General features: G+C 28.6%; 1 protein-coding gene across 2 annotated transcripts; it reads left to right on the top strand.

Annotated features, from left to right (window-relative positions):
• The first annotated feature begins 1,796 nt into the window (after nucleotides 1-1,796).
• Nucleotides 1,797-24,563, top strand: LOC123298710 (kalirin-like). Of its 2 annotated transcripts, none has more exons than XM_044880806.1 (10): nucleotides 1,797-2,005; nucleotides 19,130-20,157; nucleotides 20,223-20,295; nucleotides 20,712-20,885; nucleotides 20,959-21,045; nucleotides 21,693-21,914; nucleotides 22,044-22,175; nucleotides 22,943-23,150; nucleotides 23,771-23,878; nucleotides 24,355-24,563. In XM_044880806.1, exons 2-10 carry the CDS (start codon nucleotides 19,145-19,147, stop codon nucleotides 24,462-24,464), a joined length of 2,127 nt encoding a protein of 708 aa, XP_044736741.1. In that variant the 5' UTR covers nucleotides 1,797-2,005; nucleotides 19,130-19,144; the 3' UTR covers nucleotides 24,465-24,563. The 2 variants fall into 2 exon arrangements, with proteins under 2 accessions (XP_044736741.1, XP_044736749.1); XM_044880814.1 differs by having other exon boundaries at nucleotides 23,771-23,907; nucleotides 24,355-24,397.
• The last annotated feature ends 2,288 nt before the right edge of the window (nucleotides 24,564-26,851 follow it).

Here is a 26,851-nt window from a genome sequence, read left to right as displayed (position 1 = left end):
ATCTATAGATCTTATAATCAAGCAACATATTTCAACAATGATCTAACAATTAAACAAAACAAAAAAACCCTCTAACAGAGAGCACTTTATAATCATTATTGTAATATAAACAAAGATGTAGAATAACATGACTTGAATAAACAAAGAGCACATAATAAGCTAATATGAATACTAAATAAAGAAAGATATTACCATATGTGTATCAAAAAAAGAATGATTCATAATAATTCTCAGTAAATTCTACTACGTCACTTAAGTCAGACATAGCACATAGTTGCTTTTGATCATACAAAAATCCGTGAGCACATTGGAATATATGTAGTATAGGCTATTCATAGCTAGGAACGATTATTTTGGTGTAGGAAAGTGTCATCCATGTATATTCTTTGTTGCAATGAGAGTGAAAATGGCCAAAGTGTATTTTTCCTGTTTTAAAACATCGCACTTCTAAATAGCATAGTCTTATGTTTGGTAATAAAATAGAATTTGAATTACTACAAACTGATAAATTTACTTAAAACTTTAGTAGCATGTGCATATTAAGATGTAAGGTCTCAGGAACATTACCGAGCTATCGTTTTAACAATTGTAATACCCAAACAAAGATTACAAAAATAAACTCTCTTTTCGAATAAGCCTAATTCATCCGGGCAGATTTGATTGAAATATTCTTTACTTTAACAGAGTATGTGTTGTCAAGTGAATGCCGAGATTGACTAAATTGAGTCTTTCAGAGGAAATGCCTTAAAAATATGTCAATATTACATTTAATCGAAAGAAAATATCCTAGCTTTTGAAATCTTTCAGGCAAAAGTTATAAAGAACAATAAAGGTTATTCGCCTGTGTTAATAACTTTTAATCCCAGGTAAATTTTCAAGATCATTTTAAGATCAAGGTCAAATGATCTGAATTGAAACTAGAATTTTAGGTCATGGATACAGGCGAATGTCCTCTATTGCCCTTGACAACATTTGTAAAAAGCATTTTTCTGTAGCTAGCGCGTTTTCTTTCAATTAAATGCTATAATGACATATTTTTCTGAAAACTAACGTTTTCGAAAAAATGTTTTAAATAAAAAAATTAATTTTTTTATGAGGATCAACTTTCTTATTTAAAGTTGTATTCTATCTCTTATCTTTTAGAATCTTCGTGAACTATAAAAGCAACCCGGAGAACTAAGTCCAATCAGATGTAAAAACATAATGACCCCCATTAAACTCTGCAACTTTCGCCCCAGTTATTTTTTGATTGGATTACTACAAAACGAGCTATAGTATATTTAAATGGTCCACCCTGTATGTTATAAGGAATAAATAAATACATGTACAAAACAATACAACAAATAGATTTTGTTGTCTGTCCTTAGCTTCTATTTCCTTATATACCAGCTTTTAACTATAAAAACAACAATAGATAAAACATTTCATCAAAATCGATACAGGAGTTTTTTCCTGTTGCTGGAACAAACAAGTCGGGCAGAAATTTTTATTTTCATAAATAAATAAATAATAATTAATAAAGAAGCTTAGAATGCAATAAATCAGTGGTACTGATGTACTGATATTCGCAAACGAAACGTTACAGTCTCTTTTAAATCGGGAAAAAAAATTGCACTCAATTGTTTTTGTATTCTCAAAACCGATCAGTGTATCTTTGACTTAAGTCTGTTTAATAAATAACAAAGTACAACAAATTGAATACATTGTATGTTAGAGAAGGAAGATATATTTAAATTAAATAGAATAAGATATAGCTTATTAAAATCCATTTTATCAATTTGTAGTTGCGTTCAGATTTGTGCACTCAACAAAGTTAATAGTTCGACAAATTCAATGTGTTTTATTTTTAATTTAATTGCTCCCGCATACTTAAACGTTCGAAATTAAGTGTATTGTTTATTGTGTAAATTCTAATTCGAAAAATAATTTGTTCAGTGATATTATTTTAGTGTTTTGTGATATTTGTTTGAATTCAGCAACTCAAAAATGGATAACATCAAAATGTGTAAGTATTTCTTTTCGATTGTTATCACATAAAAATTCGGTTATAACAATAAAAAGTCTGTTATAACAATGGCATTGTACGTTAGGAAAAAGTCTGGAATTAAAGTTTTCTTAAGTGTTCAAAGGTGAATTCTTGTGTTTAGTGTGCGACGAGTCATATGATCGTGGAAATACCTTTATACCTGTGTTTATGAAAAAAATTGTAAATGACCTTGTATGTTCATACTGCGAACCAAGTTTTATGCTAATTAGAATTATTTTAAACAGTATTATGAAAAGCTATTTATAAGTTTTGTTTCATATCACAGCCTGTTGTGATAAGGAATTTAATATACTATATTGCGTAATTGTTAGAGCGTTATCACATTATGTTTTAGATTTATTTAAATTAAAATAAGATGGTGATGAAATATTTAGCTGATAAATCAGATATTGTGAAACTGAAACTAAATTGTTTTTATTATACTATAGCAGATAAATACTGTTCCTACATATTTTATGAGCTTTTCGGTTCAGCCTCTTTTTTGAAATTATAGAAATGTTAAGGATCCTTCTGGATATAAATGTGGAAATTGATGTGCAATCATTTTGGTTAAAACTTTGACACGCAACTTTAGATGGAATCTAAATAAAGCAACTAATAAACAAATGAAAGAATGCTTCAGGGTCTTTGAAAGCTAAAATCAAAAGAAATAAATATTCATGCTGTATAATAAAGCTCAATGATTAATGAATATTTGACTCACTCAATGAATATATTTAAAAATATTTGAATCCTTTAAGCATGTGAGATTTATTAAAGAGCTTTTGAATCATATTATTGCATTTGAACAAATATTATAGATATTGCATTCTTTTTGAACGCTTACAGCGCTCACGAAAAATTAATTTTCAATTTTTCAATAAAAAATAAATATCAATTTAATTTTTTATTTATCCTTTGAGAAAATTTATTTTCAATACACCTACTGTATGTCTTGATTTGTTTAAAATTAATTATTGAAACGTCTATTTTTAGCGCCCTTGTTTTAAAGGTATAGTATGAATATCTATTTATTTGGATTTTGGATTATAAACGACCCTGGAACATTCTTTTGAGTTTCCAAAAATAGTATAAAAATAAATTGTTTCTTTTTTGGATTTACCACACAAAAATTTTTGCAATTCTATTTTTCTTAAATTTTGGATTAGAAACACAGTAATTCAAGATATTTGAATATCCAAAAAACCAAAATGGCGGATTTTTGGCGCGAAATATAAAAACGTTAATTTAAAAAAAATTATACAAACCTATCGAATAGGGTATCGAAATAAAGGAAATTAAAGTGTCTACTTAAGTTGACTACATATGGAAAAATGTTTTATTATAAGGTTTACGAAAAAAAGTTATTCTTTATAAAAATCTCTGCTTTCGAAAAAAATTAACATTCAGCTATTCACTCCAGACATCGAATGTACAGGGTGTCCACCACGAATTGTAAAAGTTCGATAGGAATGTTAATGGTCGTGTAGACCATTTTGAATAGATAATAGAGAAATGGTTCAAGAAATCACTCCCGAGATATGTAGAAGTGTATTTAAACAATTGTGTAAAAAAATAATTACATGTATGGAACATGCAGGTGGATACGTTGAGGCAAAAACGAACTGAAGATAACCATTTAGGAATGAATTGTTAACGAAGGGAATGTTTGGACCTCTTCAATTTTAAATTAAATTTTGAAAATCCTAATTATAAAACACGTTATCTGTTATCCAAATTAACCAATCATCGTACTTAAAATGTTTTTTTACTTAAAGAGTCTAAAATGAAATAAATAATTTAAAAAAATCAAAGACTCGACTGCGTTAAAATATGAAAAGAAAGAAACAAGTCCAGTAGTTAACATAGAAGCTTGAACAGTCGGGGCCCATTAATATCTAGACCGGCTCAAATCTTCCCGATAACAAGCCCCGATTGCTAAAATCGCTATGTTAGCTCCTGGAATTGTTTCTTTCCTTTCACATTTTATTTAACGCAGTCGGGTTTTTGAATTTTTGAATTAATTGTTTTATTGCTTCTAGTAGGTAGATATAAAAGCAAAAATTTTAACTTGCCCGGCAATCAATAATTATCCGGTTCATGAAAGACAACAACCCACTTGCAAGAATATTCCTAAAGTAAAAAATGGTTTAATAAACATAATAAGGCCATAATAATAAACAAAATTTCTATACGTGTGATTTATCAATGACAATTCATGCTTACGGGCAACGGAACTACCGAGTTTACTTTGGGAAACTTTTTATGAAATTTGTCGTTGGGAATTTTGTCATTTCTTCCATTATTTTCCTTTCATTATTGTTCTCTTGATCCTCTGATCTTTTTATACCATGTATATATGTAATATATATCAAGGTATACTAAGTGTAGTCCCAAGTTTTTAACCCTTAAAAATATTGATGCTACGAACAAAATTATGGTGTTGATAAAATAAAAATAAAATAAATGAACAACATAGGTCAATTGGGTCTTGGGTCCGTAGGACTCATCTTGTAAACCGTTAGAGATAGAACAAAAGTTTAAATGTAAAAAATGTTCCTTATAAAACAATCAACAACTTTTGTTTGAATCATTTTTTCGTAAACATCACTGTTTACCCGTGAGAGCGCTAATTAGGCGTAAATTGTATAGTATGTATTACATAGGAATATCAGATAATATATCAGATGTGTGACATGTATGCATGTGTAATGTGACAGAGTAATAAACACTGTCTTTACATGGTATTTCAACAATTAACTCAGTCAATTGTTTGTTTTGACTTTTTCTAAATATTATTCAGAGTGTTTCATAAACCAACAATATATTACCCTTCAAAATCATAATATGTAACAGACAAAGATTTCTCAAAAATTATTATTCTGATTAAAAAATCATTTTGAAAGGAATTACATAAAATAAGGAAAAATAATATTAATATATTTTAATTATTTTGTCAATAATTTTACCTTGTAATAATTTTTATGATCAGAAGAATAAAATAAAACCAGTTTTTTTTTTTCAAATAAATTTTGACCTAGAAACGGTCTTGCACACACAACCAACCATATTTCTATAATCATACAGAAACTAATAATGAATTAGTTATAAAAGATTAATTTAATTAATTAATTGATTAATAAAAGTACACCAACGTAAAAAGAATCATTTTCTTAATTGATACTTACTGGCAGATAGATATATGTAATTTTTGTGAGAAATTAATTAACTAGAAAATGTAATAAATTTTTTTTGAAATTAATTTTTAATATCATTGCGATAATTATATTTGTTGCTGTTTTGGATCTATCTGTCTGTCAGTTAAATGTGGTTCTTTGGTTAATGGTAGAGGTTCATTAACCTTTCTCTTTCTCCAAATAGTAACTGTATATGTATAGGAATATACCTATTTATGTAATAACATGTGTACACTACTTAAGTATTGACTGGTGCATATGTATTGAACCTAGTCGGTGCTAAGTATGTAATAATTTAATAAGGGAAGACAATTTGATATATTGGGTTTCTTAGTATTAAAATTTTGAATTTTGATTTAACTGGCTCCGTGGGTTTTAAAATATATATACAAAACTTAATTTTATTTAACTTTGTCGGGTTTTTTATTTTTTAAAATTATTAATTTTATTTTAGACTTTTGTCCTAGCATTAAAAAATCCCTCTTATTATATTATATCAAAACTTTTAAACCAATTTGTTATTCCTAATTAAATTTAAATAATAAATTATATATATTTTTGAAATCCCTTTTTAATTTCCTTTATTTTGATACCATACTCGATAGCTCTTGTTAATTTATTTAATTAACGTATTACTATTTCGATCCAAAAATCCGCCATTATGCTTTATTTTTTTAAACATCTATCTAAAACCACTTTTTGAAATCCACTTAGTCGTTTGGAAGATACGAGATAATAAAAAAATTTACAAATGTACATACATACAAGATACGCGTGAAAAACATAACCACTCCTTGACAGTCGGGTAAGAAAAAAATGTTTTTTTAAAAGGAGAAAAAGCAGATAAATTCCCTACATTATACTCCAAAAATCAAAGCCTAGAATAAATTTGAAGGTGGGACTTCAGAGGCAAGAATTGCTTGGCTAGAATTGATAATTCCATGTTAATTAAAAAAAAATTTTTATCGGTAATATATCGATTATATAAAATCGGTATTTCGGTTCTATCATTTTTTATTTTCTCACGATTTCTTTTCTAGTGAACTAATTTTGTTGAAATTTCGCACCTATTTTTTCAAATTAACAACTGGCTACTACTAATTGTACATGGCAAAGATTAAGAATTTGTCGATAATTGTATAGGTATAAATTAATCAATTTGTGTCTATCAGTATCAAAAAATCAGCTCTTTTTTGTATTAGAATAAAAAAAAAAAAATTCATCATTGCTTTAGACCTAATTCTTTTATGATGCGGTAACTAAAATAAAAACCTCGATAATTTGCTTCACGATTTTAGTATATTCAATTACGAATAGTATCTTGTTTTAATGTAAGTACACTTAACAGATACAGTTTACGAAATTTATTAATAAAATTCTTAAGACCACAAATATGGTCAAATTTTTTGTGTAGGTACTTTGAATAATACTTATTTAGTAGGTAACTGCGCTGTGGTCTAAAACTGTGTTTTTTGTATTATGAACAAGACCAAAATTTTAAATGGAAATTTAATAAAAATTGTTTCTATTTCCGGTGAATAAGTAGGGTGCCAATTGTGACATTTTATACCGGATACACAATCTAAAAAGATTCCACAGAGGCCGAAGGTCAAAACTTAACATACAGAAAAAAATAAAAATAAATATTTTTTGTCGCAAGAATATTGTTCGAGTTTTTAAAGAAAGAGAAATAACCGAACCAGAATTTTTGTGTATAATTCAAAAGTAAAACTATTATTCGATTAAGATATTCCTTTTTTTGTAGACAATAATATATCCATCCGTGAGCTAATCTAACGTAATATGTTTATCTGGAGAGTAAAGTTATTGGAAGATTTTCATTTTGTCTGTAATTAACATATCCATCGAAACATCACACAATGAAACGTACGAAAATAAAAAATTTCATTCGCCAATTTTATGATTACAATCTTATCCTTAAAAAAGGTAAAATTTTGGCCACTCGCCCCATTGTAGTATTGTTGTTATTGGAAGTTAAGAAGCTATTTTTTTTAAAAATGCATTTAAAATACAGGTACACAGTTATTTATAATATTAGTTAGTCATATTAATTGACAGAATTTAATCATTATCCACTTAAGATATAAAATTTATTATTGTGGCATATTTGCATATTTTTTTCCGTATATCTAAAAATTTTTAGTGCGTATCAATCATAATGAGGTTTCTTTTTTAAATCTATCTGATTCCACACTTCATAAAATGTATAATTAAAATAGTCATACCGTGTGCTGCTTCATATGTTTGCATGCCCGTTTAATTCTCTTGTTATCTAATAAAAGTAAATAGTCTTAGATAGAAATTTCCACTTTCTTAATTATTATGAGAGGTGTCCTTGAAGGTTTGTGACATGAAGAATTTTATAGTTTTTGCTTTTATAAAAAATTATAAAAGTTGTCTTATTTTGATCTTTCACTAGCTTAAAACAGCATTTTAGTTCTGCGTTACATTTTCTGAAAGTTCACTTTAAAAATAATGTCTAGATCTTCGGTTCAAAAATCAAAGAAATTTAAATAAAACTAATAATTAACTACGAATCTTGTCACATTTCATCACGCTCAGTGATACCCCTTTTTCTTCCTTTTTTCTTGACGTATTTTATGAATTGAGATGTGGACTCTTATGCATACATAAGTGTGCATCACAAAAAATGCAAATGGTCCAATTTGAATGCTACTCTAGAGCCTCTGCATATGAATGAATATGTCGATGCCATATCGGCGTATCTGTAAATACACAACTTTTTAGATTTAGGTATTGAGGATAGTATGTAGGTCAATGCTCTCCCTTTTTTGGAAAAGGCTACAGACTACATGTGGTTTACATAATTTAGAGCTACTTTGTAATGGGGGTTATTTAGTTTGACTGTGGTAGATGGAACTGCGTCGTAGTTAGGTAATATTTGAAACAGATTTTTCTTATATGTGCGCCTGCAGTGCGATTAAATAAACGTTTCAAGTGTTAGTAGTTTTAAAGTAAGGTAGGTAGCCAAATTTGTGCACAAAATGAGTGCACCTTTTCAGAAAAATGACCTGGGAATGGTATCTTACTATTCCTGTTAATTCATAATGCTACAGATTCAATTAAATCCTATCTGACTACTTCATAAAGTACTTTTTCAAAATTCTTCACGGAAAATAAAATTCTTTAAAATGACGAAATGATTTTTAGTATTTCTAATATAAAGAACTATTTACTAGTCATAATAACTGTAATTAATTATAATTTATTGGAACAAAAGCCAAGCACATGCATAAGCTTACCATATACAACTGTTTTTAGCCACTTCAAAAGAAAATTAAATAAAACTATGAATCCCTTGAACAAAGACTAATGATTCAATCTAAGCAAAAATCAGAAAATGTACAGCTGCTTTAGCTAAAAATCACACAAAGAAGCAAATAAAAAAAATTAATATACTGTTTATATGTCACTCAACATCTATCGTTTGTTTAGTAAGGGGAGGGGGGCAATGTTAATTAGCACTAAATTGTATTTTTCTTTGTATTGACTTTTTAAACAAAACAAGTGAATGTTTGTTAATATTGATTTCACAGACTTTTAAAGAATGATCACAATTTTAAAGGATGCGTTTAAAACTTTTACGATTCTATGTACCTATTTATATACAGAATGTTCGATTTACATCTAGTCATATAAATATCACGAGTATGACAGAGTACATGCGTTAAGCGATGCATCTAAGTAAGAGGTATTATAGATGTTATATGAAATTGCAAAAGTGACTTGTATCGTGGCTTATCTGTTGTAGTTCATCTATTCAACTAAGAAACTCCGACTCTCCAAGCGTCTTACAACTATCTCAACGCAAGTCGATGCTGCAACACATGTATATAATACCTCTCACTTAGATGCATTATTTAACGCATGTATTCTGTCATACTAGTGATATTAATATGCCTAGATATAAATCGAACATTCTGTATATCAGAACCAGTCGTGCCACGTGTTTCAAATTTTTTTTATGAGATGCGATTTTCCAAACCACAAGCTAACAATCAGATACTTTAACTAAAAAATAAGCATTTATTCCTTATTTGGATTTCCTATATGAATGACCGGCTACGGATAACAATACCGAGTATACAAAGTATTCCAAGAGAATCCTTGATCAGAATTTTGAACCACCAAAATCATAAAATCACAATAAGAACCGATAAAACATTCTTTAATGCATTCCAGCCTATCATTTTCCGCTTGTGTTGAAAGAATCGAATTTTCACAAATTCGTAGAAAGAGATTCAAGATAAGGAAATTAATTTTTAATATTTAAAAAAACTAGTTAAATCCAATATTGTACCGTCATATATATATAATTATGAATATGAACAAATTATTTCTACGAACTAACAGTATAAGGTTAAATGTTTATATTATTATTTGAACCTTAACATTGATTCATTTCAAGAAAATTCTATTTATTTTAATTATTTTTAGTATGAAAAATAAACTTTTCACAGTTACACAGAGTGTCCTTGAACTCCATTAGATGTACAGAGTGCTACGGAGTGTTAGTATTTGTTAGAATTCGTATCATTAGCAAGATATAGCGTTTCATTAAGAAATTAAAACTACAATTTCTTCTGTTAACATTTTTTCTTGAAGTTGAATGTTTGTGGAAGTATTTACTAAAATAGAAAATTTGAAAATTTGCTAAGTATATACGAGTAGGGTAGATTCAGGGTTATAAAATATTAATCGATTCTCAAAATTACAAGCGATAATATTAACGGAGCTACTATCATATCTCTCTGTTGTGGTAGTATTTGGACACTCTATACATAATATGATTGATACTTTGATTTAATGACGAATATTAAAATATTTAAAAACAATACAAATTATTTTATTTTAATTACATCATTTCAATTTATTAAATTTTTGAATATCATTATATATCATTTTAATTATTTCAAGGTTTCTGTTCTGCTGACAATTGTGGAAATCTAATAAATATCGAAATTTATATTATAGAGGAATTTTTAGTTTATAACAAATAAATAAAATTTATTATTATTATTATTATTTTATTATAACTTTTAATTACATTTTGTTGGTAATTTTTACAAAAAAAAAAACATGTGTTTTGTTGTTGTATACAAACAAGGCCTTCAAAATCGGAGGTCATTGTTTATAAATGAATTTCATTAATTCACTTTTTATCATAAAAAGTTTTGTTTAAACGCAATAAAATGGATTTTTAAGATTAGGGAAAAAGAAGAAAATTTCAGGAAAGAGTCATATTGTATCAACAGCAATAGGATATAGTAAAATATTTGTGCAATTATAGATGATGATAATGAAATTAAAACTTTATTCTGATTGCAAATCCTACTTGCAAAAATAAATACAGTCTACTGGGTAAGTGAGAACTGGATAAGTGAGAAAACTCAAGTAACAGTTAACACCTGTCATTTTAAGCTCCCAAAACCTCTATTAGCGAGAAACAGAAACCTCTGTAAGAGGGAGTCGTTCATGAGAGTCCACTCATGGACCTCCGTGAGTGAGACTGCTACTTATCTATACCTCTATAAGCGACAGTCGAGCTTTATTTATTTATATTATTTAGGAGGAACTATAGCTACATATTATGCACATAATTTTATCAAAATACATATTTACTACATTCGTACTTGGTGTGGCTTGTTATTGCTGCGTACCTCTATAAGAGAGAAACGCTACTCATGTATCTATCTGCATTAGCGAGAAACTCGGGTTAGTGAGAAACCTCTATAAGCGAGAATGTGCTCCCTGGAACTCTCGCTTATTCAGGTTTGACTGTAATTCAATTAAAAGCTTAATTTTTTTTTTTTTAAATTAAGGATTAATTTAAATATCTGTATAGTACAATTTAACAGTTGTTGACTCAATCGTACCATTTAAATATAATTAAATATTTATAATTAAATATTTTTGACTATATGTTTATTGAATTCTAGAAAACTCATTTTTCTGTATGAGACTGTCAAGAGACTAAACTTTGATATACATCCATATATGTATGTTTCTTTAAAAACAAAATATTTGCTCGCTGAACAAATAAATGCAAACCGGGTTTGAGTACCGGGACCCAGGGACATTCCAGGAAACTGTAAAGTCGATGTCTAGAAATTTCACAAAGCTGCCGAACTCTCGAACACAAACATCAATAGACATCTAGGAATTCTTTTTGTGAATGCAAGCTGCTCCTGAAAGAATATATCCTAAAAAAGACCAATCTAAGATGAAGGTAGAAACATATACTTCTGCTACTACAAGACAGATATGGTCTCAGTACAATTTATAGGCGTTCGGAAAATCACTTCCAAGGGCCTCTATTGTTATAACAGGGCACTGAACTTCCGTTCCTGACTGTGAGTCACGATTATTGCAGGAACCGTCACAGTGAAGGGGCGGAAGAAACGATGTTGGAAGAAATTTTTGTTGGAAAAGATGGCGCATCTTATCTGTTAGTGCCCAGCTCTTGCCATGAGAAGAGGCACTCACTTGAGTCATTATTACTTTGACCATCTCTCCGACTAAAAGTCCGTTGACGTCAAAGTACTCCTGCTGTTCTTAAATAGCCCATTTGGAGCTCATGGAGTAGTGGCCGGGGATGGACAAATCAGTTTTCGGTAGCACAACGGACTCGTTGATTTATAATGGTCTAGCTTAAGTGTGTCCAGCTCTAGGACAAGTACTCTAATCTAATCGACTTAATTGGACATTTAATTTATAGTTACATTGTTTTTTTACTAATTTGATAATGATTGACACTTCAACTATTTAAGGTTTATAATTCTATATTACGTGCCAATTACCACATCATAATTCAAATCTCGATTAAAAAAATTTTTCTGAAGATATTAATAAAAATAGATATAAATCGTTCAAGTGCAAAAAATGTTTATTATTATACAATTTAGACCGATGCAGTTTATGTTTATTTATTATTTTTAATGAGGCAATGAGTCATTATTAAAACAAAGTCAGCCAGTCTTTGGTTGATTAGATAAAGTAAAATAATATTCTGATTAATTATATTTAAAATAATTTTACATATCCGTTCACTCATTTGCATCTTTTTTAGTTTTAAAACAATGTGGGTTTTGTGTATAAAATAATCATTTTGTGATTTGTTTGGCGCCTGTGGGATTTTGTTTTTTTAAAAAGACAATAATTTCATTGACAGTCTTATTTAAATCAACCATTGTAAAGTTTGATGGCTTTCGAAAGTAAGTTACTAAATTGAATTTAAAAATATAGGATGGCCGTTCACTATATCTCGTTTCTATGAGATTGTATATTTTTCATTCTTAAATTTACCCTGAAAGAATCTTCGTAAATTTGCCTACCAGTCAAAAATTTCTACAAATGGACATGCCTTCCGTATTATTCATTTGATGAGAGAAGAAGAAGGTTGATGAATTAAGCTAATGTTTTTGTGACCCTCACAGTATCCATTTTACTATTTTCGATTAGTAGCGACTTCTAAAATTACATCGTTTTTTCAATCCTCATACGCTTTGTTTTCCGATTCAGTAAACATGTCTAATTTTCTGGCATGTTTTGTCAGCTGTAGTATGCTAACTGAATCGGAAAAAAAATTCTTGCACAGAGGCTATAACAAGATAAACGAAATATTTAAAAAAATCAACTTGTCGATATGCTACAGAATTTCGAAAATCTTGCTAATTTTCTCTCATTCAGCCAAAATTGACCAGTCACAGCATTATAAATTTGTAATCTTTTACTTAATCCAATTTTTGAAGGAGCCATAAAGTTGTATTTTTTATTTTCTACCTATATAATTTTAATTGCAATGCTCTTAATCTTTCCGATCAAAAGTTTGTATCTATACCAAAATTCGTTTCATAGCTTGTATATTCCAAAATTAATATCTAAAAAAGAGCTTTTTGTAGTATACATTTACGTTGTGCTTTATATATGATAATAGTTAGCTAGTTGGAATAAAATTGAATTTTGCAAACAATATGCTTGGTCATTCCTTGTTAGTGTTTTCTAATTTCGCAGATTGGGAACGACGCCAAATATTTTGACACGGGTCATTAATCATCAGATAATTTCACTATCACCAATTAAACCAATGACCTAAATTTAACAAAAATTACTTTTCTAGTCGCATTAAATTATAGTTCCTAAATACATTATGAAATTTTGTATTTCAAGGCCTCAAAGGTCATGTGTTAATCAAAACTGATAACCGCGAGAGTTTGATAAAAAATATGAAAATCCAACCAACAAACTCAGCTTATTATAGTCGCAGAAACAAAGCAATAAAGTTCGAAAATTTAGAAACTTCAGTTACATGATTTGAATGCGATTTTCGGCATTCGATTCGTTAGAGCGCCAGGGAATGTTGTCACCCAAAATAAGAAATCAAAAATATGCAATTAGCATACATAATATGCATTTTAAATATAAACCGTAAATATACTAAATTGACAATTCGGTTAATAGTGATGAAAATGATTCCAAACTTGTTACTCGGGGGCTTTTGGATCACAGAACACGAATATCGCGTCAGAATTGGTCTCCGAGGTACCTGGTGTCCAGGGTAAACAGTATCTCTGTCGTCTCCTGGATATTTCGGGAAATTAGTTATATAATCGGTTCAAACTCGTTAGTCGGAGGTTTTGGAAATTTTTTTATCTTGTTCATGAAAAAGCGAAATTGTTTATTTGGGCATTATTGCGTTATTATTTCTTATCGTTTTTCAATGCTAGACTTTGTTATGAAATTAATCCATTGAACATGGTACAATCCACAAAATCGAAACTGTTTTGAAAAATGTAAAACGTATTTTTCGATTATGAAAGCCACGCGAACAGACTCATTCAATATGCCAATACTAATTTTCTCTCATTCTAGCCATAGCTGGTATAATATTCGACCTTCTCACAGGCAGAAGCGACAAAATAGAGTACTTTGTCGTGTCATTATCCTACGGTCTCATTCTATTAATTTCATGTGCAACAAAATAAAAAGTTCAATAAAATTAGACGATAGGTACATATTTTATATTCTAAAAATAAAAATATTTATTTCAAAGTTGCTTGACTGTTAATTCATTTAATTATAACATAATTGAAGGGTTGAAATTTATTATGAAGGATGAGGACGTGTTTATTTCAAACATACATTTATATAAATGAAACATGAGTTACCATTTGATAAAGTATTAGCAAAACTTTTCAAATTAATAAATAAAATACAGTGATTTAAAATAATTGTTTAAAACAATAATACACAAATAAATTGTTAATGATGAGTCACCTTATTTGCAGACCCCTTTCATTTAAACACATGCATGTAAAAGGTGATCAAATAAGAGTTATACATTTTTAAATTGAAATAAAATCAAATTAGTACAATATATCGATAAGATTTTTTAAATTAATTTTAGACTTTGGGCCATGACACTTTTAATTAAAAATGATTTCATGTGATTGAAGAACGTCTCTTCGAAGAAACAACAAAGTTACTTTCATTTTCAAATAATCCCAATTAATTTCTCCATAACACAAACCACACGAAGCCGCTATTTCTCTTTCCAAGAAGATTTATTATTTCATTAAAAATCGATGGTCCTTGGGAGGTCATTTTTGTTTACATTCTTTCATGAATAAGTAAAAGTTATGTTCATAAATCATGTTTACATTCACAAAAATTAACAGATTGGGATGCTTTGTACTAAAATTTAGAAAATCGTATTGATATCTCGTACCGTTTTGTTTTTATTTCAAAACAAACGGAGTCCAGTTTGCTAACCCTATATATAGGATGTTTTTTTAGCTTAACATTTGCAAAAAAATAAATCAAATAAATCAAATACAGAAAAATGTTTCAAACAAACGTGGAGGAAACGTTTTAGGTGGATAGGTTCTAGGTTAAATTGTGGTCAACTTCATTTTTTCAAATGTAGCCCTATATTTTTTGTAGATTCGTATTTTATAGGAGAAAAAAGATAACTTTCATTTGAACAAAAATTTTCAGATATTTTCATCGATTTCTTATGCGAGAACTATTTTTTTAAAGAATATTCTTAGAATATAAGTAGTGTTTCTTATTTAAACACAAAATCATTGAGAATTTTTTCTAATTTCTATCATAGATTTTTTTATTAATTTCTTGCAAATTTCAAGTCAAAAGTAAAAAAAAACATCCTGTATATATACCAACAGAACGAAACTTAAATATTTAAATGACCTTTTACGCATATAAATAAATAATTTATAGTGTGCAGTTGCATTCATTATAAAGTTATTATACCGAGGAAGTAATAACTATTATATCGGTGTCCCTTTTACATTTATTGCAAAAAATAAAGATAGTTATTCCTAAATTGACTGAGGAAATTGATGAGTTTTTATTTTTCTTAGAAAATACATCTTTAATGAAAATCCATTCTTAAAAATTATTTTTAATGATTGTTTTCAGTCATCAAATAATATGTATATTAGTATTATTTTATTTATACGGGATTGTAAAATAGATAATAAGGCTACACATTGCGATAGAAAGGTATACAGCCGTTGTGGCAAGTTTAATTTGTACTTCCGCATAATTCAATAATGACCAAAAATACTAAAAAGTTTAATAAAAACTGTGTGAAACTCTCAATCGGATCGATTTCTTTTATTTTACATCTGTGGCAGGTGCTTTCTTCGCAGTACAGCGGCCAAGTTAGCCACATTTCGAATTTTGCGTATCATCTGTTATAAAAGTGGGTATAATAAAGAAGCTAACTTTGTATTTGCATACCAATCGAGCACAGGGAGTCATTGTCAGAAGAGTCAGAAGAAATACATATGGGTTGAAAAAATAATGATGTTGCATATTTGATTCAGACCTACAGACCTATTTGTATGGCCGATTTAGACGTTAACTTAGATCAATTTCAATTGAGATGGGCGATTCCATGTAAATCAAGATTAAATAGTCTCATGGGATTATAATGTAATTCCATCGGGAAAAATGTCGAGAAGACATCCTCTAGAGTCATTTGATATCGCAGTTATGTTCAGTATGGCTCATTATGAACCGATAAGTTTTTCTTTATTATAATGTGCAAACATTTCCAAAATTACACAATCTTCTTGACTTCCACTCTTTGACACAATCTGATGGAATAATTATAAATGTATCATCAAACTATAACATACAGAAATTGTTTCCGCAAAGTAATATCCGCTCGAAACCACATTACGTTCCTACATCTTTTTCTTTTAATACTTTAAACAAAAATAGATTTATCATTTACATAGTTTTACTATCAATAAATTTTTCCACTGATATTGTTGATTTCAATGCCATGTTTCAAATGAATCATTAATTTAAAAACAATCATTAAATCCCAGGGGCGTACCCATCCTTCATATAAGCTAATGACTGATATAACAATTACATCTATGATCTATCTATTGTTTAAATATCGTAAAAACTTTAATCGCAGCGAATATAAAAAACATTAGCTGAAACAGGGAAAAGAATGAGCTTTGCCCCCTTTTATATTATCCGACAGGTTTGGATTGAAAATAAAATCAATATACTAAATATTTGAAGCTAGCAACAAATTTTCAACCTTCCGTCTTGTACAGTTTTGAAGAAAATGAAAGATTATTTTCTAGCCTTATTTATGCCCTCTACGGTAAACAGGAATATTCACGAAAAAATGTGTCAAACAAAAGTTGTTTATTTTTTAATAGGGAACATTTATTATATTTAAATTTTTGTTTTATCTTTTTCGGTTTACAAAATGTGTCGTTCGGACCCAAGATCCAAATGACTTATGTTGCTCATTTACGAACTTAAACTAACTTTTTACGTCTTGAGCTCACTATACAAATTTTAGCTCGATATCTCTTTTCGATTTTGAGTTATCGCATAGACAGGCGGACGGGCAATGGGAAATGAACACCTATATCAAAATTGTGTTCGTAAAATCAATATTTCTACAAACTTGGGAGTAAAATTAGTATACCTTAATATATATTTCTTATATACAGAATATAAAAAGATATAATATTTCTGAACACCCAAATGGTCGATTGGTATCCTTTCTATTGAATACACATTAATTTGTCCTATTTTCCTTCTAAATAAAAATAGAGTATAACTAAATGAATTATAATAGTTTTCAAAAAGTTAAAAGCTGAGTACGCTCATGAGTATGTCTTATGATCTTTTTATAAGTATGTCTTATTAACACTAACCAGTTAATAAATTTACACGTACTACGCAGTGCTTTAATTGACGGGCTAGCCAAAACCGAAGTTCCCGTCCATCTAAAACTTAAAGGTTTCATAGTACATATATATGACATATTATTTACTGTTAGCCTTTTCTTTATCGACTCTTTTCTTTCATTTCTACAATTACAGTAGAAAATATAGACAAGCAATCACAAACTTGTTTCGTTAGACTTAGTCGAGGCTTGGACAAAAATTGATAAACCAAAGATTTGATTAAGGTTGTTCAAAGAGCTCACAAACTAAGAATTGATTTATTAGCCATGGTTGAGGCTTGGATAAAAAATGTCAAAGCTAAGCTGGGATGAACATATATTTGTGTGAGGGCTGGAATACCAAGGCTACATTGCTCTTTGGTGACCCAATCACGATTCTATCGTCAAGCATGACATTTCCTGCTTGGGCAGTTTAAAATTAACTTTTAAACAAAATAATAAAGTGTATTTATTGATAAAAATAATGTGAGGGTTGCATTATGTATTTTTGTAACACGAGTAATGCCGCAAGCTCCACCTAGTTTCAAAACAAATTTTTAGACAAAGTAATTAAATAGAATACTTAAATTCTGGTTATTGATAAAAACCAACATTGATAAATAACTTATAAATATTTAATTATATCACATAAAAATTTGTATGTAAATATTATAAATATTATCAGTTATCACACAAAAACTTAATGCCATACACCTATTGTGTGAAACATCTTACTTACATAAATATTTTAATTTATTGGTGTCAATAATGTACGTTCAAAAAAAAATTGATTATCAATTTTACCAGCTTTCAACATAATTTTAATCTAATCAGAACACTTTCAGAGGTTCTTTTTTTCATATTTTATAATCAAACTTCCATTATTGTTTGAAGTTATTATGAAACAAATATTTTAATCTTGTAAATAACATAATGTAAACAATTGCGATTTCAACAGAAGGGCAAGGAATATGATACAAGTTTTGCAAAGGTTCTCACCATCCCTTTTTTTAAATCGAGAAAATATGTGGCTACTTATAATTTAAGATTATAGCGTGGTAACCGCGGTAATTGGCTGGATATTTGAAAATTTTTTTCCGTACGTGACACTTTGCCTATTTAGTCTAGTCTTTCGCTAAAAATTACACGGATACCTACTCTTTTGATTATTATTAATGTTATAGGACACATAAATAAATTGCAGTGATAGTATATTCAAAAGAAATGTTTATTCCTATCCCTTGCTTCGATAATTCTTGTCGCTCATGGCAAATACTTATCGTGTCATCTAGAATAAATTTTCTAGATATTTGAAGTTATTTCTCCATGTTATGAACATTACCATAATTTTGGCAGGGAAAATGTTTGCATATAATTAATTTTGAATCAACCTTGACGATTATGCAATTTTAAATAATGGTAGTCAAAATTGATGTATTTAAAACAAAAAATATTATATCGTTTCTAAAAATTACACATCGACATTAAAGTAGTCGCTAATATTATTAAACATTTACTGTTATTATTATTAATTAAAATTTACAAAATATCCTCCATAAATTCATTACAAAAATTTAATTAATTAATTAAGTGTCAACATCCAAAATAGTTTTATTTACTAAAAATAACTTGTTACAGATTGGTGTGCAGGAAATGATTTCTGGTTTATTTAAATTACTGGAAGATGACAAAAGACGCCGCAAACATAATCCAAATAGTGCACAAAAAACAAAACGTTATTACGCAAGAAGACAGCAACAGATCTCAAAAAAATCAACTCTAAACAGTGACAGCGAAAATGATGATATTATGATTGGCTCGTTACCGAACAATCAAATATTGTACGCGAATTCAGAACGTATTTATTCAGTGCAAAATACAAAAAATATGAAATTAAAATCGTGCTTTGGTGGTTCAATGGACGATAAAGATGATACTGCCTATGTAAAAGCAACCCCGGAATTTCGTAAACAAATTTTATGCGTTTGTCCATCTAAAGAGGAACATTACAAACGAAAACAAAATGGACTTGATTGTCCTCTTTCATGTACAAACGTTATTAATGAATATAAGGCTACACGAATGACCTTATTACGGGAAAAATGTGATAAAAATGGAATTGATAAACGAGTGGAAAAGACAATAACACGGTTTGATAATGAAATTCGGCGCTCAGTGATATTTTCCTCAACATCCACAGATAATAGCACAGAGAATGTACGTAAGAATCGTAAATTAAAGAAGAAAATTAGACGACCTGGAGAAAATGATGATAACTATGGGGGATCATCGACTGATAATGAAGCCGAAGATGATTCAAATCAAACATTTACATCCATTACAACAACAACATCATCGGAGCAATTAGAGGATACGATAAGTGGGAGATATGAGGAACATTTTGAACGTAGTATGGAAAATTTGGATCAAATTGGTGGCGAGTCTGATGAATGTTTACGTACAAAAGATGTTAGTTTTAATGAAGTCGATGTTTCTGGTGTTGATCTAAATAATCGGTTAACGCATATTTCAACAAAAAGTAATTCAGATTCACAGTTGGAACGAAACAGTGATTTTCGTAAAAGTTTAAAATGTTATAATAATCAGAGTAATAGTTTAGAACAAAATTTAGTGCCAAATAATAGAAAGTCAACATATGACGCTAAGTAAGTTTATTTTGCTCATATTCGAATAGTTTTTGATATTAATTTCGTTATTACTTATTTGATAGGTGTTTAGAAATACTCAAGGAATTAATTCACACGGAAAGGAATTATGTAGATTCGTTAAAATGTGTTGTTGAGGTAAGATTTATATGAATTTTTAAGTTGATATTGCGAAAAATTGGGTACACTTCTTAAACATTTTTTATACTTAAATTTTTGTGTTAAAACCAATGATTCATGCAAACCATGTAATTGTAATGGACTTACCTAAAATATGATTTTGGAGCAAATAAATGCCTAAATAAATGTATTAAATCTTCAATAAATTAGTTCATTTATTTACATAGCCTCCACATTTCTTTGCCCATAAAAGTTCAATAAAATTTAAAATTTGTCTGTATAAATGAAACTATGTGGCTAAAAAAATGCGGATATTTGTTAATTTTCTGAGAGAACAGAGTCCAATATGCACCCGTTATTCCCTTCAGTAAATAATCTGTCCTGCATTAGAAATAAACATTTACAAATTAAAAATTTTCTAAATTTTTTTTCAGGATTATTTACCTGAAATGCAACGTAAAGATATTGTTCATGGACTACGTGGGCAAAAATATGCAGTATTTTGTAATATAGAAAAAATTTATGATTTTCACAAACATGTATTTTTATTAGATTTGGAAAAATGTTTTTCAAATTTGTCACAAATTGGAAATTGTTTTTTGAAGCATGTAAGTAATACGAGAATTATATATTTTTAAAATTGATATTGGTTATTATTAATGTGAACGTTTTTGTTTTTAGGAGAAAACATTTGATATTTATAGTCTGTATAACAAAAATAAACCGAAGTCAGAAGAATTAATGCTTGATTATGGATCGTTTTTTGAGGTAAATACTTCTATCATATTCAGAATAATTTTGAAATATCCTATCTTATTTAAAATAATTTTGATTTGTGAGGAAAATCTCTACCAAATCTTACGACTACTAATAATTCAGTCAACAGTTAGTTTCATATAGAAAAAGGTCCAAAGATATAATGAAACTTTAGGATGTTTTTCAGGAATGGTTAATTAACATTTTCTCAAATTTTCGACCTCGATAATCCTGTGCGAAAACAGGAGGAGGAAAATTGCAAACTTTTCTACCTTCTTTAGGTTTTCCTTAAAATTTTTACTTAAATAAGTACTGCAAGCAATCAAGAAGAAGATATCCTATCTTATTTTTAAAAAACCTTAAAGCGTTCTTTATGGTCAAGTTTAAGGTTAAATCCAAGGCTACTATGACATTGTACTCGCAAAACATATAACAATTATTTTATGAATGTTTGATTTTGTATTAATTAAGATATCCTTTAGAAAATTTTAATGATTTTGTGAATCGCTGGTGAGGTGACTTGCCCCTGTTTCACTTTTCAAACTTGCATCTTCGTAAAATCGATCTTATGAAACTACGTAGTTTCATAAGATCGTACAATAATAATATAATATAATTTGTACAATAATAATAAATTGGAATTTTTCTTTAATTTCTAGGAAAAGCGTTTATCATTGGGCCATAGTTTAAATTTATCTAGTCTGTTATTAAAACCGGTACAACGATTAGCACGATACTCATTACTTTTAGATAAATTATTAAAAGCATGTGAAATGGGTTCGGAAACATATACAAGTATATTAAATGCCAAAGAAATGATCACATTCACATTACGCCATGGAGACGATTTGCTTGTGATGGATGGAATAAAAAATTGTGATGTAAGAGAACTCTAAAATGTTTATTAGATGTGTTTTTTTTTGTGTGAGACGTCACTTTGTCAAAATTGTTTCGAGAATATTAATTCGTGAATGAGAATCCAGTCTAAAATTTTAATGTTGAATTTTTAGGTAAATTTAAATGAACAAGGAAAGTTATTACGCCAGGAAGAATTTTTATTTATTGAAGAAAATGGAAAGAAAGCATCGAAACGGCGGATATTTTTATTTGAAGAGTTAATATTATTTAGTATTCCTAGCAAGGTAAACAATTTTTTATTTGTGTAGATAAGTAAGATGGATGTCTAAACACCTAACTGTAGAGGGATTCGAGTTTATTTTTTAATTTTGAGTCCTGATTTTGTCGAATGGCACTTCGCAATAAAAATTGAACTTTAAAAATACGACAATTTGTACATTTGGAAAGCGGTATGGAAGATATTACCAACATGTGTTTTTACTTTTTTAACAACTAATTACCTACGATATTTTATTTATATTTTGAAATGAGAATTGATTTAATAGATCTTTTCATTTCAATTACGATTCGTAATTGTTTCGGGCAGGTAGAAATAAGTTGGACAAAGATACAAGATATTTTCTTTTCATTTTATCACATTAGTTTTTTAGCAAACTGTCCGAAACAAAAGGTAGCCACTTTTTAAAATGAAAAGGTCGATTAAAATTGAAGAAAACAATATTTTTTTGATTTTGTTGATTGGTTGCTTGATTTCTAAATTAGGAGGAGTAGGGTGCGTTGTGTCTTCTCAAAAATCTCAAAAATATTATGATCTTTAACTTTGCCGAAATTCACTGCATTAAGTTTTGAACCAACAAAAATCCAAGTCATGTTTTTTCAACCAACTGATGAATGATGTTCAGATTTTCGACAGATATCGAATACGAAGATGCCATATCTGAGAAATAGGAAATGTTGAGCACTAGCCCATTGTAATCTTTTCTCCAAACTTATTTTTAGTTTTAAGTCAATTTTATTGTATTTTTATTAATGAAAGTTTTATAATTTTCAGACAAATGTTAACGAATTTACATGTTGTAATAGTATGAAAATGAGTGATGTAGGTCTAACCGACTATGGCGATGCAAATAAATTAATAATTTGGTTTCGTAAATATCAATTTCAAAAATATACATTACAAGCATATAGTCCTGAAGTTAAAACTGCTTGGGTGAATGAAATTACAAATATTTTAATGCGGCAAGCGGAACAATATAAATGTAAGCATCAACAAATTTTTAATTATCTAGTAAACTAGAAAAGAGAAAAGTTTCCATTCCGATGCTTTAAGAATTGATGTTAAAAATGATATTACAAAATTTAAAAAACCCTCGGCAAATGAGATTTTTCCTTGTAGCTCTGTCTAAGCTAAACCGTTTTTCTTGAAACATAGCTAAGAACACTCTACATCAAATTACCTTTCACAAGAAATTGGTCCATTAGTTTAGAAGCACGACGTCACATGTAGACAGACTGCAGACACACATAGCGGTCAAACTGATAACACCCCTTATTTTTCATTGCGGATTAAAAGTAAGAAGAGATATTGATTCAAATTTAAGAAACTAAACCGCAAACTACATGAAGTTAATACAAAACGTATCAACCTGATGAATTCGGGTTTAATACGAATTTTTGAAAACTGTTTTAGGATTTTTTTCATCTCGGTCAATTTTTTAGGACCTGAATTACCGAGATAATTTCTAAAGAATTTTATTTTACGACTTCTTTTTAATATTTATTGGATATTATTTCTTTACCTTTTTTTATATTTTTTCACTCTGAATACCATAAATAAGATAAAATTTGTAATTGATAATTTTTTGTTTTCAAATTTCAGTAACGAAACAAGCAGAGTTGGCAGCTTGTGGAATTCTTAGTCAAACTAGAATACCCATACAAGAAGAAGAATCCGATGAAGATGAACGTACCTCGAATAAAAAATACTGTACGTACTAACTAGCAATTCGAATTCAGGCAAGAATGTTGTAAAACTTAATCCGTATCTAAGGCCAGGTTTAGATTGAGAAACTCTTATAAAATTTTTTTATTATTATTACTTTGTCTTAACACATACACTTAAGAAAAGAAAGCAGTATGTATGAATACTTGCAACATTTTGCCGAGAGAAAGAATGTGTTGCTTCAAGCTTGACAATGACATTTATAAATATATTTCTAACAAACAACTGTTTGTATTTACCTAAAGATTGCTGTTCCTCAAAACAAATTTTGTAACAACCTATTCCGGAAAGTTCAATTCTGAAAGGAAGTGTATGCACTTTAAGCACAAATTTATTCACCCAAAAAGTTATTTTCTTCAATATTTTAAATGAATTTGGATAAATTAAAAAAATCTAAATCGGACCTAAGCGAACAATATTGTTAAGTTGAATAATGATTAATATTTATTTCTATTTTACAGATTCAATGCGATCATTGAAAGGTGTTGCCGGTGAAATCAAACCGAAAAAAATTTGTGATCGAACCACATGGTATTGTACAATGCGCACAGATGAGTCTGAGGGTGCTTGAAAAACAATTTCAATGTAATTGTAATAAATAAAATTATAAATATTTTGTTTTATATTAAGACTGAATTATTATTCGTTTGTTATTCTAATTTATTGTACAAATTAATAATTTTACTAAAAGATAATATCAATAAAGTACATTATTTGTTTACTTGTAGATTTTGTTATTTCGTTTGTCTTGTCATCGTAAAGCCTTGGATTTTATTATTATGAGCTATTGTAGCTAAATACAAAGATGTAATTTCTTTTGTTTTAACGGTGTAGTCAATTTGACGCCAAATTATTAAACCACAGTAAATGCGTGATTGTTATTTTCTAATTTGATAATAAACTTTTCCAAGGAAAAACCAAATGTAACGTCACGCATATCAATAATAATTATTTTTCATGTAATAATATTGTATTTGAGATAATGGTCGATTTCATTATGAAAATAATATGGTTTATATAACAACTATGTCATACAGAAAAATCGATTGTAAGTGATGGTTACCTCATACCTAAAAATCAGGTATAGGAAAACTATGTACCTAATTTGTATTGATAATAATAATAGCATGAAATGTTGATCCCAATTCTACATTTCATGATCCGGTTTTACATATTTTTTGTTAAATCGATTAAGAAAAAGAAAAGGAGGTTAAAACTTTAGGAGGAGGAGATTAAAAAGGAGGTCGGACTTTTTTTTAAAAATATTTTGTGAACATTAAAAAAAAATCATAAAATTTAAAAAACAAAGACTGCCTTGCCAAAAAAGAACTAAAAATTAAAAAAACAAGTTTTATTAATTAATCTTTATATATTACTCGAAAGGTGACTCATTTACTTGCAAATTAAACAGATAAATCAAATTGCCAATGTATTCAAAAAACCGTTCTATGGAACATTTCATAATTTAGGTCCCCCGATTGCAACATCGCAAACACCCGAAACAGTGCAAAACTGCAATGTGAATACAATCCATTCAATATGTTGTTGCTTGGTGACAGTTATTTCCTGTTTATGTAAAAAAAATGTACCTGCATACAAAAGTAACTAGTGTCCGACATCGATCAATTGCTGCAATGGTACAAAACGTACACCCTGTACGTGTAATTAAGTCGTACTATTTAGGCCAGCTTTTACCAAAACTAAACAAGAAATAATTTTCATATAAGCTAAATAATTATTTTTTAATAATTTATCAAAAGCCTTTTTGTATTTTTTACACGACAACTACTATAAACATTATCTTAATGCATTGGTAAAGATACTTTAGAGTAAACTTATCCAGTAATAATTTGTGGACAACTCTATTGAGAAAAACCTATAAAACTAAAAAGAATTTAGAAATTATTTATGAAAAATCATAAATATTTTCCAATATCTGGTACAGGATTATTTTTACTGCACTAAAAATAATATACAAAGCTTAATAATTTAGTTTATAAATAGGATATACAAAATGTAATAGAAATGTAACGATTGATTGATTATGCCTTTGAATAATATTATAAAAATATGTCCATAGTTAAAAATCTAAGCAAAATGATCTACCTCCAAATAGTTTAGATCACTGTGTACATAAAATTTGTTGTATATGTTATATTAAATTTATCATACATAATAAAACTTGGATATCATAAAAATAAGGGAGTTTCAGGACTTTTATTTTATGTCCAGCTTATAGTTTAGGTAATATATAGTATAAGGTGAGTTATTTTATTTATTCGTCGTTAAAATTAGTAAATATGTCAAGTCTATCAAATTACGGTTCTACAAATCCGTATAAGAAAAAAAAATATAGTGAAGAAATAAAATTTCACCATAATATGTATTAGGTGTTTTTAGCACCATTCACTTTACTATACCTAGCCACTACTGCTTTAACGTGTCACTTTTCTGGTTACATGTAAAGTGGACACTAAAACCAAAGGATGCTGTTATTTCTCCTTTAATTCGTTATTTAAATAATTTCCCAACTTTGTTACACTTCTACAACTATGTCAAAGCGATGCAGAAAACGATTTTCCCAATAATCGATTTTGACAACTGCTGGAACAAAGTGTTTTTTTCTAGTACCAAATATCACTAATATTTTAGCCAATAACGCCCAGAAAAGGGCTAAAGGTTTTATGTGCAACTTTGTTCACATTTCTCTCCCGCATCGTTTCAACATGTTGGTAATAGAGTTTGGTAGAAGTAATTCGATATGTTTTTGATGGCATATGTACTATTCATTGATATATATCCTCGGTGGTTTAAGACTCACTCAATACCATTTTATACTCTCATTTCGTATACAGTTTGTGCAGAACTTGAGTTTTCTTTCTATGATTAAACACGACATTTCTTTTGATGCTTTTACTAGCAGATTTCTGACGCGATTTCTCATTAAACTGAGGATCT

This window comes from Chrysoperla carnea, chromosome 1 (genome assembly GCF_905475395.1).
Source record: "Chrysoperla carnea chromosome 1, inChrCarn1.1, whole genome shotgun sequence".
Lineage (NCBI taxonomy): Eukaryota > Metazoa > Arthropoda > Insecta > Neuroptera > Chrysopidae > Chrysoperla > Chrysoperla carnea.
The sequence above is the reverse complement of the archived record's forward strand: the minus strand, read 5'-3'. Positions and strand labels throughout refer to the sequence as shown.

Bases quoted from the DNA above. Each gene is read 5' to 3' on its own strand.
- LOC123298710 (XM_044880806.1), top strand. From the start codon at position 19,145: ATGATTTCTGGTTTATTTAAATTACTGGAAGATGACAAAAGACGCCGC. The intron at 20,158-20,222 runs GTAAGTTTATTT...CTTATTTGATAG, and splicing joins AAGTCAACATATGACGCTAA to GTGTTTAGAAATACTCAAGG. The intron at 21,915-22,043 runs GTAAGAGAACTC...TTGAATTTTTAG, and splicing joins ATGGAATAAAAAATTGTGAT to GTAAATTTAAATGAACAAGG.